General features: G+C 45.3%; 1 protein-coding gene and 1 long non-coding RNA gene across 9 annotated transcripts in view; one reads left to right on the forward strand and one right to left on the reverse strand.

The window, feature by feature from the left end:
• Window positions 1-16,851, forward strand: part of LOC109283469 (uncharacterized) — an 88,321-nt gene that overhangs the window by 62,404 nt on the left and 9,066 nt on the right. The window contains exon 2 of the long non-coding RNA XR_002090635.2: window positions 2,427-2,487. This is a non-coding gene — a long non-coding RNA (uncharacterized LOC109283469). The remainder of the gene's footprint in view (window positions 1-2,426; window positions 2,488-16,851) is intronic.
• The window catches only part of SLAIN1 (SLAIN motif family member 1), a 107,911-nt gene that overhangs the window by 11,045 nt on the left and 80,015 nt on the right, over window positions 1-16,851 (reverse strand). For all 8 annotated transcript variants that reach the window (XM_059729541.1, XM_059729815.1, XM_006276949.4 and 5 more), the window contains one exon: window positions 16,265-16,603. In XM_059729541.1, the coding sequence (XP_059585524.1) occupies window positions 16,265-16,603 (339 nt within the window). The remainder of the gene's footprint in view (window positions 1-16,264; window positions 16,604-16,851) is intronic.

Here is a 16,851-nt window from a genome sequence, read left to right on the forward strand (position 1 = left end):
TGTGCTAAAGGAGCTGCTATTGCACATGCCAATTCTTTCAATATTCTGGGATGGAAATTATCCAGACCCTCCAATTTTGTGTCAAAAAGCAATTTACATTTTGCTTCCAGCTCAGATGTGATAAATTCCATTGACATTTGGTACTCAACCACTCTCTTTAATTACAAATATATACTTACTGAAGATGACGGCAAGGTATTCATTCAGTATCTAGCTCTGATTTACCATCTTCAAGGTCTTCTACCTGGGCCCCACTCCTTCCCTCCTGGGTTTCTTCTAATTTATAGAACTGAAGAAGCTTTTTCTATTTAAAATTCTTCACACAATGTAACCCAGCTAAGCCTTTGACTATTCTCTCTTTGCTCCCGCATTATTTGACTACAGAAACATATCCGTCCTTGCCGATCAGTCCCATTTTCCATTCTATATAGATCCTCACATTATTCTTAATGGCTAGTTAGAGGTGCCTATTCATCCATATAGGTCTGTAGCCCCTCTCAACAGTTTTTGGGAAACAAGCTCTGAAAAGCATTAATAATTATTTCATGGCACTTCTACATTCAAGTCCTTTAGCTCCCAAATTAATTCATTCAGACTCCTTAACTAATTTTCTTAGTTTCTCAAACTACCCCTTCTGAAATCCAAATTCCTTGTAGAAGTCTCATCTAGCTTGTAATCTAAACTAAACTAACTCATTTATGATCACTTGATTCCAGATTACTTCCCACAACCAATTCTAATAAATTCCCTGTTACTTGCCAAACCAAGATGGCATTGCCTCTCATTAGGTTTATTGACCATTTGATACAGAAATGTACAAGCTAACTCTTCCAAAAATATCTGCACCTTACCATTATAGATAGTGTTTATTGTCCAGTCTATAGCAGGGAAATTGAAGTCTCCTGTTGTAACAAGAAATCCCTTCTTGCCTGAACCCCCCCTCCCCCACTTTGTTCATTTCTTTTTCCTTCTAAATATTGGCAGAGACTTAGCACACTCATTGCATGGGTATGGCAAGGCTCAGAGCAAGCCAGAAAGCTGAAATGGCTTTCTGTAGGAGAAACCTACAAACTGCACCTACATATCGACTGACTTAAGCATCACTAAAGAAAACAAAAGAATAAAATATCCACTTCAAAGACTGTAAATATTTCTGATGCTAACCTAACTCACTGTCCCCAGTAGCCTGTGATCCTCACTACCTCACAGTGCATTTTTATATTTCATCCGTCTCATCTTTACCCTGGCATTCAGTATTTTATACCTTTTAACTTCTAAGAAATGTATTTTTCTTGGAAGTAAAGTAATACCTTGTATTACTAGAACTATTATTGTAAGAATGCACTGGAATTGTAACTGCTGGAATTGTATTGCTGTATTGGGCTGGTCCCCCTGAGTGAACGTGAGTATCTATGAATCAGTAGATAATTGAAGACAAAGCAAGAGCCTCTGGTTGTTAATTGACAATAGCCTAGCCAGAGGAACTTACCATTACAAAACTCTATTCTACAAGTTATTTTAGGCTAATCAAGCCAAAGAACTGATTCCTAGAACTAAGCACCCACCCTATTGACTATTCTTGCAACCCTTAACAATACCATTGTTAATCAAAATCACAAACCGACTCCCAAAACTGCAGGTACCAGCAGGCAGAGACCCCTGTGACTAATAGCTGTCAGGCACTACAAGACCCAAGTGGGACAGTGACCTCTGAATTGGGCAGCCAAGATCATTCTGGGGGATCACACAAGTCTGCCAAAAAGGGATAAAAGGCAGTGAAGCGTGACCCTCAGTGGTGCCCTCTCATCCAGCACCTGACTTACTGAGACAGAAGGACAAGCAGGTGACCCCCTTCTGGGGCAGACATCGCTTTGAAGGAAACTGACCATAGACAGCAGACTCCAGGACCTTGGATAGGTATATATACTGATACCAGTGCTCTCAATCACTACAGCAGCTACTATACACTATACTACATGGGTTTAAATGACATGGGTTTGAGTGAGTGAGCGAGCGAGCGAGCAAGCATGTGCGCTAAGGTGACCAGTACCCCCCATAACTCAAAGTTTGCATTTATGATTTTATTAATTTCACATCCTGCACACTAAATTAGAATTTATTATGATCTTGTGAGTTGGTCCTTTGTATCCAACACTATAATTACACAATTTCCATTATTATTACTTTTTTCCAGGACCTGATAGAGATCTCTGTCCATTTCCAATTCCAAACACGGGGTACATAACAATTCCTTTAAGTCCCTTTTCATTATTCCCTCTGTTAAATTTAACCCAACAGATTCAGTTCTACATCTTCAATATTTTACTTTCTTACAATCAACCACTTTTTTAATATATAGTATTTTCCACTACTTTTACTCTTGTTTCTATCTTTCCAAAACATACCTTTCAATATTTCCTACATAGATCCTACAAGATACAGACCCACGCAGACTCAACACCAAATGCATTGATTCATTGACGCAAGGTAAGCTTTATGGACATTGCTCCCCCTCATTTAACAAGGGGGGGAAGCTCCTCATCTTGAATTTGAGTACAAGGGGGGGGGGGGCAGACAGCTGCTGTAACTTGGGCTCCAGCCCCTACCCAGGGTCTGTTGCCTGCTCCCCATCACCACCTCCATACCTCGCCATCTCCCCCCTGCAGCCTCTTCCCCCATCTACATCCCCACACAGCCTCTGCTCCCCTGCCTGCCCCCCTCCCTTCCCCTCTTACCCTTGTTTTGCACCAGCAGACTCCATCCATGCTACAGCCTAGGGCACTGAGCACAGCCCCAGCCTGGCCCCATAGCAGTGGCACAGAGCCCACAAAGCTGCTGCAGGAGCTGGGGCTGTACTTAAGTGTCCCATCCTAGAATGGGGATGGAGCCTGCTGATGCAAAGCAAGAGTAAGGGGGTGAGGTAGCAGACAGCAGAGGCTGGGGGGGGCAGAGAGGGAGAAGCAGAGGCTGGGGGTAGGACCTCAGGCTGTGCAAAGAGGGGCAGGCAGGGGGCAGAGGTGGCAAGGGGGCATACACAAGCAGGGAGCAAGCTGCTTGACCTCCCCACACCACCTGCCACCCACACTGCCTTCCCTCACGCAGCAGTGGGGAGGGGATGAATTACAGACAACTCTCCAATAATTAGATTCTATACATGGAAAATTATAACAAAATTATAAATCTTCCATGTATAAAGTCTAATTATTGAGGGGTTACCTTTGAATCTAAAACAACCCTGAATTAAGTGCATACAGTATATAACATAAGCCAGAATGACCCAGCTTGGATCTGAGGACTTAGCCACTGCAGCTGCCGCTTCTCCCTGCTGTTCAGCTACAGGGCAGGCAAAGACCCTTGCTGCCCAGCTGCAGCACAGATGAATTCCCCTAACACCATATGCTGCTGAGGTGCCCTGCCACCAAGGCCCACTGGATCTGTGGGCTGCATATGGCAAACCCCTTCATCTGGTTTATCACAAAATAGGCACATTCTTGGTAAGCTGCCAGACAGATTTCTGGCCACTAATTGCCTAGCATATGCCTTTTCCTACACTGACACCTCATCCAGTGACTCCCTTCCTCTTCCAACTTCTTGGAGACCCACATCTTACAACTGCGTGTTTCAGAAGGATCTCTCCAAATTATGACCATAACCACACACCAGAGGTCTACCAGAACATGGTATTAAGCTCTGTCCAACTTGTTGTACGCCGACTGCATGTTTTTTTTAGATTCTGTTGAACTTCCACAGTATTTGAACAGAAGTGGAAACGTAGAAATATTGCTGGTGGGACCTAAACACCAAGCTGGTGTATTATGACTTTGTAAGTGCCTTCTGCTGTGGAATAAAGGAGTAAAGAGATGGGAAATGCAGCTGAACAAGAGTTACAAGCAGAGAAAGTTTTGCAACATCTTAATTCAGGGGTGCTCAACCTCCAGCCTATGGGCCAAATGTGGCCTGCAGAACTAGAGGTGCACCAATATCAGAAAAATTAACGTTATCGGCAATCGCCTTTTTTTGACCAATGTCATTGATAATGCTGCATACATGCACTATAGTCACCCCAAAATTCCCCGAGCCCCCCTGTAGCCACCACTCCCAGTGCCACTGCTGCTGCCACCTACCCCACACAGCTGAGCCCGTCCCGCCTCCATCCACTCTGAGCCCAGCCCCACTCCCCCACCACACCAAGCGTAGCTCCGGCCCAGCCCTCCCCTCCCCTCCCCCCCGCCCCCAGGAAAAGCTGGTACAGCCCCTGGCCCCAAGCCCCCGCTCCCCCCACACCCTCCAGAAGAGCCACCCACGGCTCTGTCCCACTCCCAGCCCTGGGTTCCATTCACCACCCTGGTTAGGCAGCACCTGACCCTATTCCTGCCCCACTCCCTCCCTCACCGTGGGACCTTGATCTGGCCCCCCGCCACACCCCTTCCCCCGACTTACCAGGAGGACACTGCTCTCTGAGCTGCCCGGCTGCATTTCTGTAAATCAGCTATCGGATTGGTATTGACCAATATGGCTGGTTAATAATCAGCTATTGGTATCAACCAAGAAAATCTTTATCAGTGTACCCCCTATGCACAGCCACAGGTATCTGGCCCGCAAGGCTCTCCACAGATCAGGAAATACAGCAGAGGAGGAGCAGCAGCAATGAATACAGCCACCCTCTGCCACTGACAATTTCCCAAGCCCTGTGCAGCACACTGGGGCTGGGTCACACCCCTGCCCCCTCCCATGGCTGGGCCGCACTCCTCCCCCCTGGGGTGGATGGAATGGGTCATGCTCCCTTCCCCTCCCAGCAACAATGGGGCCAGGTTGGGGCTGGGCCATGCCCACTTTCCACCATGGGGCTGGGCCAGGCCCCCTTGCTCCTCCCCGCAGAGCCAGGATGGAGCCGGGCTGCCCCCCATCCCCCTCCATATGGCTGGATGGGACCCTGCCACAGCCTCCCCGTGCCGGATCAGGAACACCAGCCTGATCCGGCCCACGTATGGCTGGGCACTGCTCATGTGGCCTACCAGTCCAAAAGACTGAACTGCCCTAGTTGATTAGTTCCTTTCTTCTCTACAAAATGAGTAGGTTACCAGCTTGAGTGTAATAGGCAAAACTTAGCAACCAACCCAGCCTGAGGTGTGCAGATGGGAGTAAGACTGTGGACAAAACTGAAGGAGGGTCTGGGCTAACTTTGTTGTGAAGGTCTACCCCACGTCTCTTCACTTACTCAATCCTTGAGTTTTAGCCTACTTGTGTGTAAACTGCACAAGAAACCTGTGTATATCACTAGCTTCAATCGTATCCTTATCCTATTTCATAGATTCACAGATGTTAGGGTCGGAAGGGACCTCAATAGATCATCGAGTCCAACCCCCTGCATAGGCAGGAAAGAGTGCTGGGTCTAGATGACCCCAGCTAGATGCATATCTAACCTCCTCTTGAATACCCCCAGGGTAGGGGAGAGCACCACCTCCCTTGGGAGCCCATTCCAGACCTTGGCCACTCGAACTGTGAAGAAGTTCTTCCTAATGTCCAGTCTAAATCTGCTCTCAGCTAGCTTGTGGTCATTATTTCTTGTAACCCCCGGGGGCGCCTTGGTGAATAAAATCTCACCTATCAGAATAGCTCCTTCCACTTCTGAGATGCAGAATGTGGCAAGAGAAAGGGAATCAAAGGACTCTGAAGAGTTTATCAGCCGTACAGGGCAGTACACCTAATGTTTTGCTAACAGTGAATGCATAGACAAATTAGACAAATTACTGTGGATAAGGAAAACAAATAGTGTACAAACACATTTTTCTATTTATAATTTTGTTTTATATTAGGTAGCTATGCAGACTTTTTATAAGTCAGCCAGTATGATTTCATAGTTTCATAGATGTTAGGGTCGGAAGGGACCTCAATAGATCATCAAGTCCAACCCCCTGCATAAGCAGGAAAGAGTGCTGGGTCTAGATGACCCCAGCTAGATACTCGTCTAACCTCCTCTTGAAGACCCCCAGGGTAGGGGAGAGCACCACCTCCCTTGGGAGCCCGTTCCAGACCTTGGCCACTCGAACTGTGAAGAAGTTCTTCCTAATGTCCAGTCTAAATCTGCTCTCTGCTAGCTTGTGGCCATTGTTTCTTGTAACCCCCGGGGGTGCCTTGATGAATAAATCCTCACCAATTCCCTTCTGTGCCCCCGTGATGAACTTAAAGGCAGCCACAAGGTCGCCTCTCAACCTTCTCTTGCGGAGGCTGAAAAGGTCCAGTTTCTCTAGTCTCTCCTCGTAGGGCTTGGTCTGCAGGCCCTTGACCATACGAGTTGCCCTTCTCTGTACCCTCTCCAGGTTATCCGCATCCTTCTTGAAGTGTGGCACCCAGAATTGCACGCAGTACTCCAACTGCGGTCTGACCAACGCCCGATAGAGGGGAAGTATCACCTCCCTGGACCTATTCGTCATGCATCTGCTGATGCACGATAAAGTGCCATTGGCTTTTTTGATGGCTTCGTCACACTGCCGGCTCATGTTCATCTTGGAGTCCACTAGGACTCCAAGATCCCTTTCCACCTCTGTGCCACCCAGCAGGTCATTCCCTAGGCTGTAGGTGTGCTGGACATTCTCCCTCCCTAGGTGCAGCACTTTGCATTTCTCCTTGTTGAACTGCATCCTGTTGTTTTCTGCCCACTTGTGCAACCTATCCAGGTCTGCCTGCAGCTGTTCCCTGCCCTCCGGCGTGTCCACTTCTCCCCATAGCTTTGTGTCGTCTGCAAACTTGGACAGAGTACATTTGACTCCCTCGTCCAAGTCGCTGAAGAAGACATTAAAGAGTATCGGTCCAAGGACCAAGCTCTGCGGGACCCCAACTGCCCACACCCTTCTAGGTCGAGACCGACCCATCTACCACGACTCTTTGGGTGCGACCCTCTAGCCAATTTGCCACCCACCGGACCGTGCAGTAATCCACATCACAGCCTCTTAACTTGTTCACCAGTATGGGGTGGGATACCGTATCGAAGGCCTTCCTGAAGTCTAAGTATACGACATCCACCCCTCCTCCTGTGTCCAGGCGTTTCGTAACCTGGTCATAGAAAGAGACTAGGTTGGTCAGGCACGATCTGCCCGCCACAAACCCATGCTGGTTTCCCCTCAGCATAATTTGCCCTGCCAGGCTCTCACAAATGTGAGCCTTGATAATTTTTTCAAAGACTTTACCAAGGATGGAGGTGAGACTGACCGGCCTATAATTGCCCGGGTCCTCCTTCCTCCCCTTTTTGAAAATGGGGACCACGTCAGCCCTTTTCCAGTCTTCTGGGATTTGGCCCGTGCGCCACGAGCGTTCGAATATTCCCACCAGTGGCTCTGCAATGATGTTGGCCAGTGCCTTCAGCACCCTCGGATGGAGCCCATCCGGGCCTGCTGACTTAAAGGCATCCAGTTCTTCCAAGTGACTCTGCACCACCTCAGGATCTACGTATGGAAGTCTGGTGCCTTGCTGCTGCCTCTCTACAACCCCAGTGAGAGACTTGTCATGTCCCTCGCTTAGAAACACTGAGGAACTCGTTGAGGAGTTCAGCCTTGTCCCCCCTGTCTGTCACCAATTGTTTCTGCCCATTTAGCAGCGGTCCTATTCCTCCCTGGGCCTTCCTTTTACTCCCAATATATCTAAAAAACAATTTCTTGTTGTCCTTTACTTGGGTTGCCATCCTCAGCTCCATGGTAGCCTTGGCCCGCCTAACTGCCTCCCTACAAGCACGAGCAGAGGAGGTATATTCATCTTTAGTGATCTCACCCTGTTTCCACTTTTTATGTGCTCCCCTTTTGGCCCTTAGGCTGCTCTGGATTTCTCTGGTCAGCTATGGAAGCCTCCTGGCCCCTTTCCCTCTTTTGCCTCGCTCAGGGATCATCATGCTTTGTGCCCGAAGGATCGTTTCCTTTAGGCACAGCCACCCTTCTTGGGCTCCCATCCCATCAAAACTCCTACTCTGCAGTGCTTCCTTGACTAATCGCCTGAGTGCATTGAGATCAGCTTTCCTAAAGTCTAGCACTTTCACCCTACTAGTTACCTTACCCACTCACCGTCTTATGTTGAATTCTAATATAAGGTGATCACTGTCTCCCAAATGGCTACCAATCTGGAGGTCTCCTATCATGTCATCTCCCGTTGCCAATACCAGATCCAGTATGGCATTCCCCCTAGTGGGACCATGCACCTCCTGTGTCAGGTGGTGGTCCTGTACACAGGTTAGAAACCTGCGTGAGCGATGGGACCTTGCTGTCTGCGTCTCCCAGCAGATGTCCGGGTAGTTTAGGTCCCCCATGACTACCGCCTCTTTAGCTTTTATGGTCTCCGAGAGTTGCCTCAGGAGCCCCGCATCTATTTCTTCCCCTTGGTGTGGGGGTCTGTAGCAGACCCCTACCACCAAATCCCTTTCTCCTTGTCCCCCATGTAGCCTAACCCACAATCCTTCTACTTCCTCAACCTCGGTTTCTGTTTTGATGAGGGTTGATGTATATTGCTCACTGACATAAAGTGCAACCCCCCCCTTTCTTCCCCGACCTGTCCTTTCTATACAATCTATAGCCCTCAATATGTACCGCCCAGTCATGGGATGAATCCCACTAGGTCTCTGTTATCCCCACTAAGTCATAGGTGTTTAGTGCAAGCAGGAGCGCTAGTTCATTTAAAAAAACATGTTACTCCAAATTTTTAACAAATGTGTGTTGATTTAAGAGTGCCAGCAGAAGCAACTTCTGAAATGTTTCCATGGGCAGTGAACTTGGAAACATTTCAAAACAGTATTATTTCAGCATGAAACATGGCTATAGCTTCTACAGTACTCCCCAACTGAAGCACCTCAAAATTGCTGCTCTCCAGGCAGTAGGCAGTGGGAACCTGCAAAACTAGGATACGAGCCCTGTCCCTATGGAACCCCCTTCACCAGAAAGAGAGAGGTTCTAGGTCCAGTGATCTGGGTCCTGTCTCAGCATACTGAGCATCCTGGGAGGCAGGGAGGAAACAGCAATGAACAGGGGAATATACAAGGATTACCTGCCTCTGGCTCCAACTCCAGCAGCAGGGGCTTTCCTAACTCAGGCCAGGAGAGTGCCCAGTCTCCTTAGCTCTACCTCACTCTCCCCATGTGTATGCAGCAGAGGAAAGGGGGTGGGAAGGGGGTGAGGGCAAAGCACTGTGTGATGCTGAAGGACCCAGAGGTCCCTTGTCAGAATACTGAAGTGTCTCAAAATAGTTCCTGATTGAATATGTATCATTTTGCTGTGCTTTGGTTGCTTTTGGGATGTTTCAAAGGGTATGTGCATTTGTACAACTTGCCCTTGGAATGCTTCAAATGTTACTTCTGTCCACACCCTTAAATTATAACTGTTTTTAAAAGAAACGACACAAATCAGTTTCTCCAGCCCATCTGCCAAGACCTAATTTCAGTATTCTTTCACTCATCACCTACAATTATGACATTTTTCATTTATCAGGTCAAAATGTTTCTGAAGTCAATAAAGGATAAAACAGAAACAGAAAAAAAAAAGGTAGAAAGATCTGATCTCAAAGCATAAGAGGTGAAACAAAGTAAGAGGTAAAACAGAGTCTTTTCAATTCACCCTTAAGATTTTTCTGTCCACATCTATATTCTCTTACTTTTGTAACATTTCACTTCAATTAGAGCTATTGTTTCGCACTACTTTGGGTGTACACAATAAAAGCACTTCCAGTGACCGTTAACACAGAACACATGCAAAAAACAGAGCCTTTTTTATTATCGTGCCATGCCTTCTCCCCACAGACCAGGATTCTCAACAGTGTTTCAGAAGTAACTGGGATACATTTCCTATTCTTTTCTTCTATAGAGACTAATACATATCATGTGGTTATTACTACCTTTTATTCTAAGCTGACAGTCCAAGTGGACATGTAATGCATCTAATATGATATTGAGCATGCCAGCCAAATGGCATAGTTCAAAAAGAGAGTTCTAAAGAAGCCAAGGCTGTGGATATGTTCAGGGTTGGGAAACATAAATCAAGAACAATAAAAATTAAAGCAACCCCTCATTTACCTTTCCAAAAAGGGAAAATGCAAGCTGTAAAAGGCCCTGGAATAGCACTGGCCTGCTCATGAAAGGTGGCAGATAAACCAAGGAGAGTTTAGACACTTAAGACTTGTAGAGGGGAGGTGGGGAGGCAGGGGGCAGGGCAGGGACAGAGAGAGAAAGAGAGAATGAATATCAATAAAACACTAAGTACTACATGATTTACTTCTGGTCTCGTCTGTCATTTTACAATAAATTATTTCCCAAACTAGAAGTTTTAAAAAGGATGATTATTTTAAATATTTTAAACATTCATATATTATAGTGACAGACACTTCAAAATACTTACAAAATTAGGAGAGCACTGATATAACATAAATGATGAATGCTTGTAAGCCTATCTAAACCCCGATGTGGAAACTGGGTCAAAATCTCAGAACATTTCTTTAGATTTCCTGCATGTCCTGGGTTCTGCCTGGCTACACCATGGAAACAAGTCTTTTTTACAGAACTTCAATAGTGTCACCAGTCTCAGAGAAAAGCTAGAAGTGATGAAAGGCATAACAACTAAAACAGTCCAAAAAGAATACACTAACACAAACCAATCACAAAACTATCATGAAAGAAAGAGAGAGAGAAGACAGAGAGAAACAGACTGCCTTAGGCATCACAACAAAGCAAGTTATATGTATTTAGACAATATGATCTGTACACCATTTGCTCTTTTAAAAGCATAAGGATGTAAATGCCTATTATAATACATAACTATGATCAAATTTAAAGTATTCCAACCACAAATGAGGTATATTACCAAGCCTGTTATATATGATAAGCTTATCCACATGCATAGCCTTTATTACTCAAATAAAAACACGCTCAAGAAATACAGATTTGCTGCAGGAAGCCGGATTAAATGGCTAGTTATCTACAAATCAGTTGGATTAGACATAATCGTTCCACCTATCTACATATAGGAAGCACTGCTACAGCATTTACCGTATGGTACAAAAATGCAGTAAATAGCCCCGTTTGTTTTTTTTTTTAATTGAAATACATGTGGAAAGTACTTGCTTCCTCCACCATCACCAAGGTCACCCAGTTATTGGCTCAGAACATATCAGAGAACAGAGCAGTTTCACTAAAAATCGAAAATTCCTCAGAAGCACTCATAGGTGTAACTTTCACCATGAAACCCAAAGACAACACAGATTCGATTGATTTGGGAAAAAAGAAAAGACTGACTTCATGCAAAATGTTTCTTCCTGTGAATCTTTCATTAAAATTGGAAGCAGTTTTATTTTCAGACACAAATGGGGTTGCCCTGAAGTAATGCTCCAGAGGTCACAGTAGATTTTTTGGGTGCCCAGCTGACTAAACCCACCCACATATGTTCAAGTATAGCCAGGCTGTACTTAAGAATAGGCTCACGCACTTAGCAGACCTCTAGTTCAGTTTTCCAGTTTCCCACCTAAGATTTGAAGGCCGAAGCATACGCACAATCACTGTATTTGTGTAAGAAGGAAGGCAGGTCTTGTGTTTCTTTGTGTGCACTGGCAAATATCACAACAGGTTGTTACATTACAACATGTACAGGTAGAGGTACAGTGGGTTCTAATGCACAATCCACACAATCATGCCTCCTGCCATGAGGCAGGAGGCACAACCAGAATTGCGCATTAGATCCTATCGCGCCTTATCACAGGGGATCCTGGTTTTCTTCTATTAAAAAAAAAATCCCGTTTTCAGATAAAAAATAGTAACTCAAAATCCACATTTTTCAGTAGAAAACCAGGATTCCTGCTCATCACCAGTGCAGGGGAAGCCTGGGATCACAATCCTGGGCTCCCCCTGCATTAGCTCCCATGACTGTGAGTCCCACTGATGACCTATGCTGCAGGCCTCACAGCAGGGGCAGTGCTGGGAACACTGCCACTGCTGCAAACCCTGCACCTCATGAGGCTTGCAGTACTGTCAGCATTTTCCCCGGTACCCCCGCTGCAAGCCCCAAAGCCATCAACAATGCCCCTGCTGTGAGAGACTCACAGCCAACAAGGCTCACAGGGACAGCAGCATTGCTGGCAGGCACTGTCCCAGCTATGTACCCCACACCCTATGAGGCTCAGAGAGGGAACAGCGTTCTTCCCACTGCAAGACCCACAGCTGACAAGTGTCACTACTGCCAGCCTTCTCAGCTATGGGGCTGGCAGTAGGTGGTGCTCCCCTGTGATTTGGAGCCCCTCAGTTGATGGGACTCCCAGTAACAGGGGACCACTTGGCCACACACTCAATTAATGGCATAATTAGAACAAGCTACAAAATTATTCCACATTTTTTGCGGAATAATTTTGTGGCTTATTGCTTGTTTTCATAGTTTCATAGCTTGTAGGGTCAGAAGGGACCTGAGTAGATCATCAAGTCCGACCCCCTGCCATGGCAGGAAAGAGTACTGTGGTCAAAAGACCCCAGCAAGGTGTTCATCTAGCCTCCTCTTAAAGACCCCCAGGGTAGGAGCCAGCAACACTTTGCTTGGAAGTTGGTTCCAGATCCTAGCCGCCCTGACAGTGAAATAGCACCTCCTGATGTCTAGTCTGAATTTACCCTCTGCCAGCTTGTGACCATTATTTCTAGTCGCCCCTGGTAGTGCTCGGGGGAACAGGGACTCTCCCAATGCCTGCTGGTCCCCTCCAACTAGTTTGTAAACAGCCACTAGATCCCCCCCCCTCAGCCTTCTCTTGTGGAGGCTGAACAGGTTCAGGTCCCATAGGCTCTCTTCATAGGCTCTGCCCTGCTTCCCCCTGATCATGCAAGTGGCCCTCCTCTGGACCCTCTCCATATTGTCCACACCCCTCTTGAACTGCAGCACCCAGAACTGGACACAGTACTCCAACTGCGGCCTGACCAGTGTCACATAAAGGGGGGAATCACCTCCTTGGACCTGCTTGAGATGTACGGTTGGCCTTCCTGACCACTTCCCCACACTGTCGGCCCATGTTCATTTTGGCATGAATAATGACTCCAAGATCCTTTTCTGCCTCTGCACTGACAAGAAGGGAGTTCCCCAGCCTGTAGGTATGCTGCTGGTTCTTCCTCCCCAGGTGCAGCACCTTGCACTTGTCAGTGTTGAAATGCATTCTGTTCTTATCTGCCCACCCCTGTAACCTGTCTAGGTCCGATTGTAGCCTATTCATCCCTTCTAGCATGTCCACTTCCCCCCACATCTTAGTTTTATCATTCCATTAATTGGCTGAATGTGTAGCTGTGTCACAACTTAAGGTGTGAATACTTGGTTAATCATACTTTAAATGTAATGTGTAGAGGGGGCCTTTGCAATACATGTCAATGTCTTCTGTAATTGTTACCTGGCTAACTGTGCATTCATCCCTCTTAGCCCATCTTGAGTGCACTAGACAAACAATTTCCTGCATCTCACTAGAGATGGATCCATACTGGCCAACCACTCTCACACTGGTCTTTTGTCCTGCATATCTCTGGATCCCAGTTACATTAACAACAGATACAACTTTGACACCTATGTATGTTTCCCTTTGAGAGAGACTGACAAAATATATGCCTTCAATGACACAGGCCCAGCACCTTTAAAATGCAGAAATATTTATGAATTTATCAAGGGTTCAAGGGTATAGGTTATAGCCATGTTGGTCTAAGGACACAGACAGACAAGGTTCTCTGGGTGAGTCCAATATCTTTTATTAGATCAATTCAAATAGTTGGAAAAATTCTTCTTTGCAAGCTTTCATATCAAAGGTTCAAAGCATTTATAATAAAGCATACATAAAAGGCCTTCAAGCATGGGTATGGTTTACACCACTGAAAGTTTTCTTCCGCCCAGCTAACTCCATTCTTGGCAGGTAAAAACATCCTGACCTACTCATAAAACCTCTGTTTCCTGTCTCTCTTGTATCTGTAAGATATCAACTGCCCTTTGATCTCTCTTCTCGGCTTTGACAAAACAACTATGTCATCAGGACTGCGGCCAAAGAATTACCTCTTCACAGTTATAAACACAGCCTTTCATGTTTCAATGCTTGCTGAAATGTCCTTTATCTCAGCCACAACTTTGCCCTTCCTTCTTAGTTTAACAGTTCCTTTTTATCTAACACCACAGTAAGTAATGCATCCTAACCAAATACTCAATGGGAGGCCTCTACCATGGTCATATAAAGTAAGATGGATATTTCTCAGTTCATAGCGTTTTCATTATCTTATTATTTGGCAGAGCTGTGCATGCAGCTCAGATCTGAAGTTAGAACAGGAAGTTGAGTCTGGGCACTATAGTCTTCTTTAAAAAAGTCCTATCTTCAAACACGGACAGTAGCAGCTCTGCTCATATGTCCTCCCTAGCAAAAGCTAAAGATCCAAAAATCAGTCTACAGGCTCAGTCAATTCTTGATCAAACACTGGACTTGAGGCTAAACACAATCACTGACTCCAAAGTCCTCTTGCTAAGTAACAAATTGAATGTAATATTAATAGCTAATCAACTATCAAAACAAGCAAAGACTTCCAACACCTGACAACCTCCAGCACCTTTATTGTGAATGCCAAGCCAAAAGTATTCCTGATAAATATTATCAGACACCAGTCCCAAATCGTGGAAACTGTGCTATTGTGTTCCTTTGCTAGTGAGGTCAGCTAACAGACAAGCAAACTAATGTTCAGACCCTATTGTATATGCCCAAGCACAATTCTGTTTGGAGGAGGGAAGGCAGAGCTGTTCACTAGCAGTAGTGTGATACTTTGTCCTTACATGGGAGAGGTTTATGTGAATGTACTTACTGCCCAAGTCAAAGGCTGAAGGAGAGAGAAAAGAAGGTGGAATTCCCCTCTACACAGACTGCTACAGATCAACAAGACATTCAAACATCCTACAGCTGACTGAAGCTGTAACTTGTTGCATGTCATTCTTCTAACAAGCTATGCATCACCTCAATGCTCTTGGAGAAAACGACTAATCGTGCAGTAGCACTTGTGTCAGTCAAGCTATCTTTCACTTATTCACTGGACAGCATAGAGGAATTATGCACACTCTCTTATTAGGAGTGAGTGACATAAAGTGACACATAAAGCCTTGTCAAAAAACATGACAAGAAAAATACCAAGAATGTGGGGACTGTACAGATTCACTGGATATAACTTCACGTTATCCACATGTGTAATCATGGATTTTGCACACACTTCCTCTCCATCCTCAAACCAGCCTCTTCTGTAAACTTTTCAGAGCTGCCCTTATTCCTGTACCACCACCCTGATCATCACAAACAAGAATAAAATTGAAATGAATTGGATGCATATGTGGCACAGACAACTGACTGTAGCATCTTACACTGTTGTAATCCCACCCTTCCTTACATGGCCCCAACTTGCCTGTTATCCCTCTTATGCCATGTCTAACAGCTTATAAATGCCTTTGGCAGAGACCTGTCATGGATCCTTTGTCAAGAAAGTGTCATATCCATGGCATTCTGACAATTCACCTGCTTAAGGCAAGATAATAACCTGACTGGATAACCAGCATCCTGTTTCCAAAGGCAGAGGTGGTGTGGGAGGCAAGAAAACCACCATCATAAAGGAGGAAAGGAGGGAGAGAACACAGAAACAACACCATGTTTTCAAAACTTGACACCACAACACCCAAACTCAAGAGATTCAGGAAGACTTTAATGTTACGTATGGTGCGAACAACAGTGGTCACTGTCAGCAGTTTGGGAATGATGCACACACCTGTCCACCCATTGTCAATAGTCACCTTCATGCCTGAAACTCAGAGTGACAGTAGAGTCCCCCACACTTAAGGGCAACGCAAATCACCATTCAGTTCATATTGTCAGAAAGAGAACATTTACATAATGACCAGAGACAGAAGGTAAAGAAAGGGAGGGATGGGAAGAAGTCAAGGCCAGAACACAAAGGTCTCCCCCTCTCTTTATTTATGCTTCTTTACTTATGAAGTATTTAAAACTGTTGTAAGCAACAATCATGACCATTTCAAGGATAACTTGCTATTTAACAATCACCTACCTGAAATGACTGTATTAAAAGATTTTAAAATTGCTGTCCCATAAGAATCTAACACTGTACCACAACAATTTGCAAGATGATTTAACTGCCATCATCTGGAACCACTTCACTGGTTTACTTAATCTGACTCTCAAAATGGCATTGCTAATATTGTGATGAAAGGGAAAAGAAAAAAAAAAAACCTAATCAGAAAAACATGCAACCTACCTCCATTCATCCTATTTGGTTGCTGCTCGGGCGTTTGGGCTTGAGGAGAATAGCACTGCTGCTGATAATTATTTGAAGGGAAATGCTGTGAAGTGGGGCTTCTTCTGCACTCCCGAATACTGGAAAAAGTCTGTGAGTGTGGAATTCCTCTTTGGAATGGTGAACAACGAGTAAGTCGAGGCTGTGGAGGGGGCAGGTGGTCAAATTCTTCTTCGTCCTCAAGACTGTAGCGATCATATTCCTGATCACTGCATGTCCCTTTCTTTCCTGAATGTAGAGATAGACTTGAACTGTGTCTTGAAACAGAGGCTGAAGTAGAAGCATAATCTTGTCTGAGACCTGTAAATTTTATGAAAAAGATGTTTGACCTTTAAACACCTTGTAACCAAATTATATTTCATCCCTATCTTCCTCAAAAGTAGTGGAGTTACACCACTTTTTACCACTTGATTATCTGATCATTAGCATTCTAAATTGTTTTCTTTAAATCTATTCTAAGCTGGCATGGCAACTTTATTAATGATAACATTATTAACCTGGTATCTAAATAAGTGCTCTGAAGCAGTGGGTCTTAAGATTTTTTACAC

Source organism: Alligator mississippiensis, chromosome 1, assembly GCF_030867095.1.
Source record: "Alligator mississippiensis isolate rAllMis1 chromosome 1, rAllMis1, whole genome shotgun sequence".
NCBI lineage: Eukaryota > Metazoa > Chordata > Crocodylia > Alligatoridae > Alligator > Alligator mississippiensis.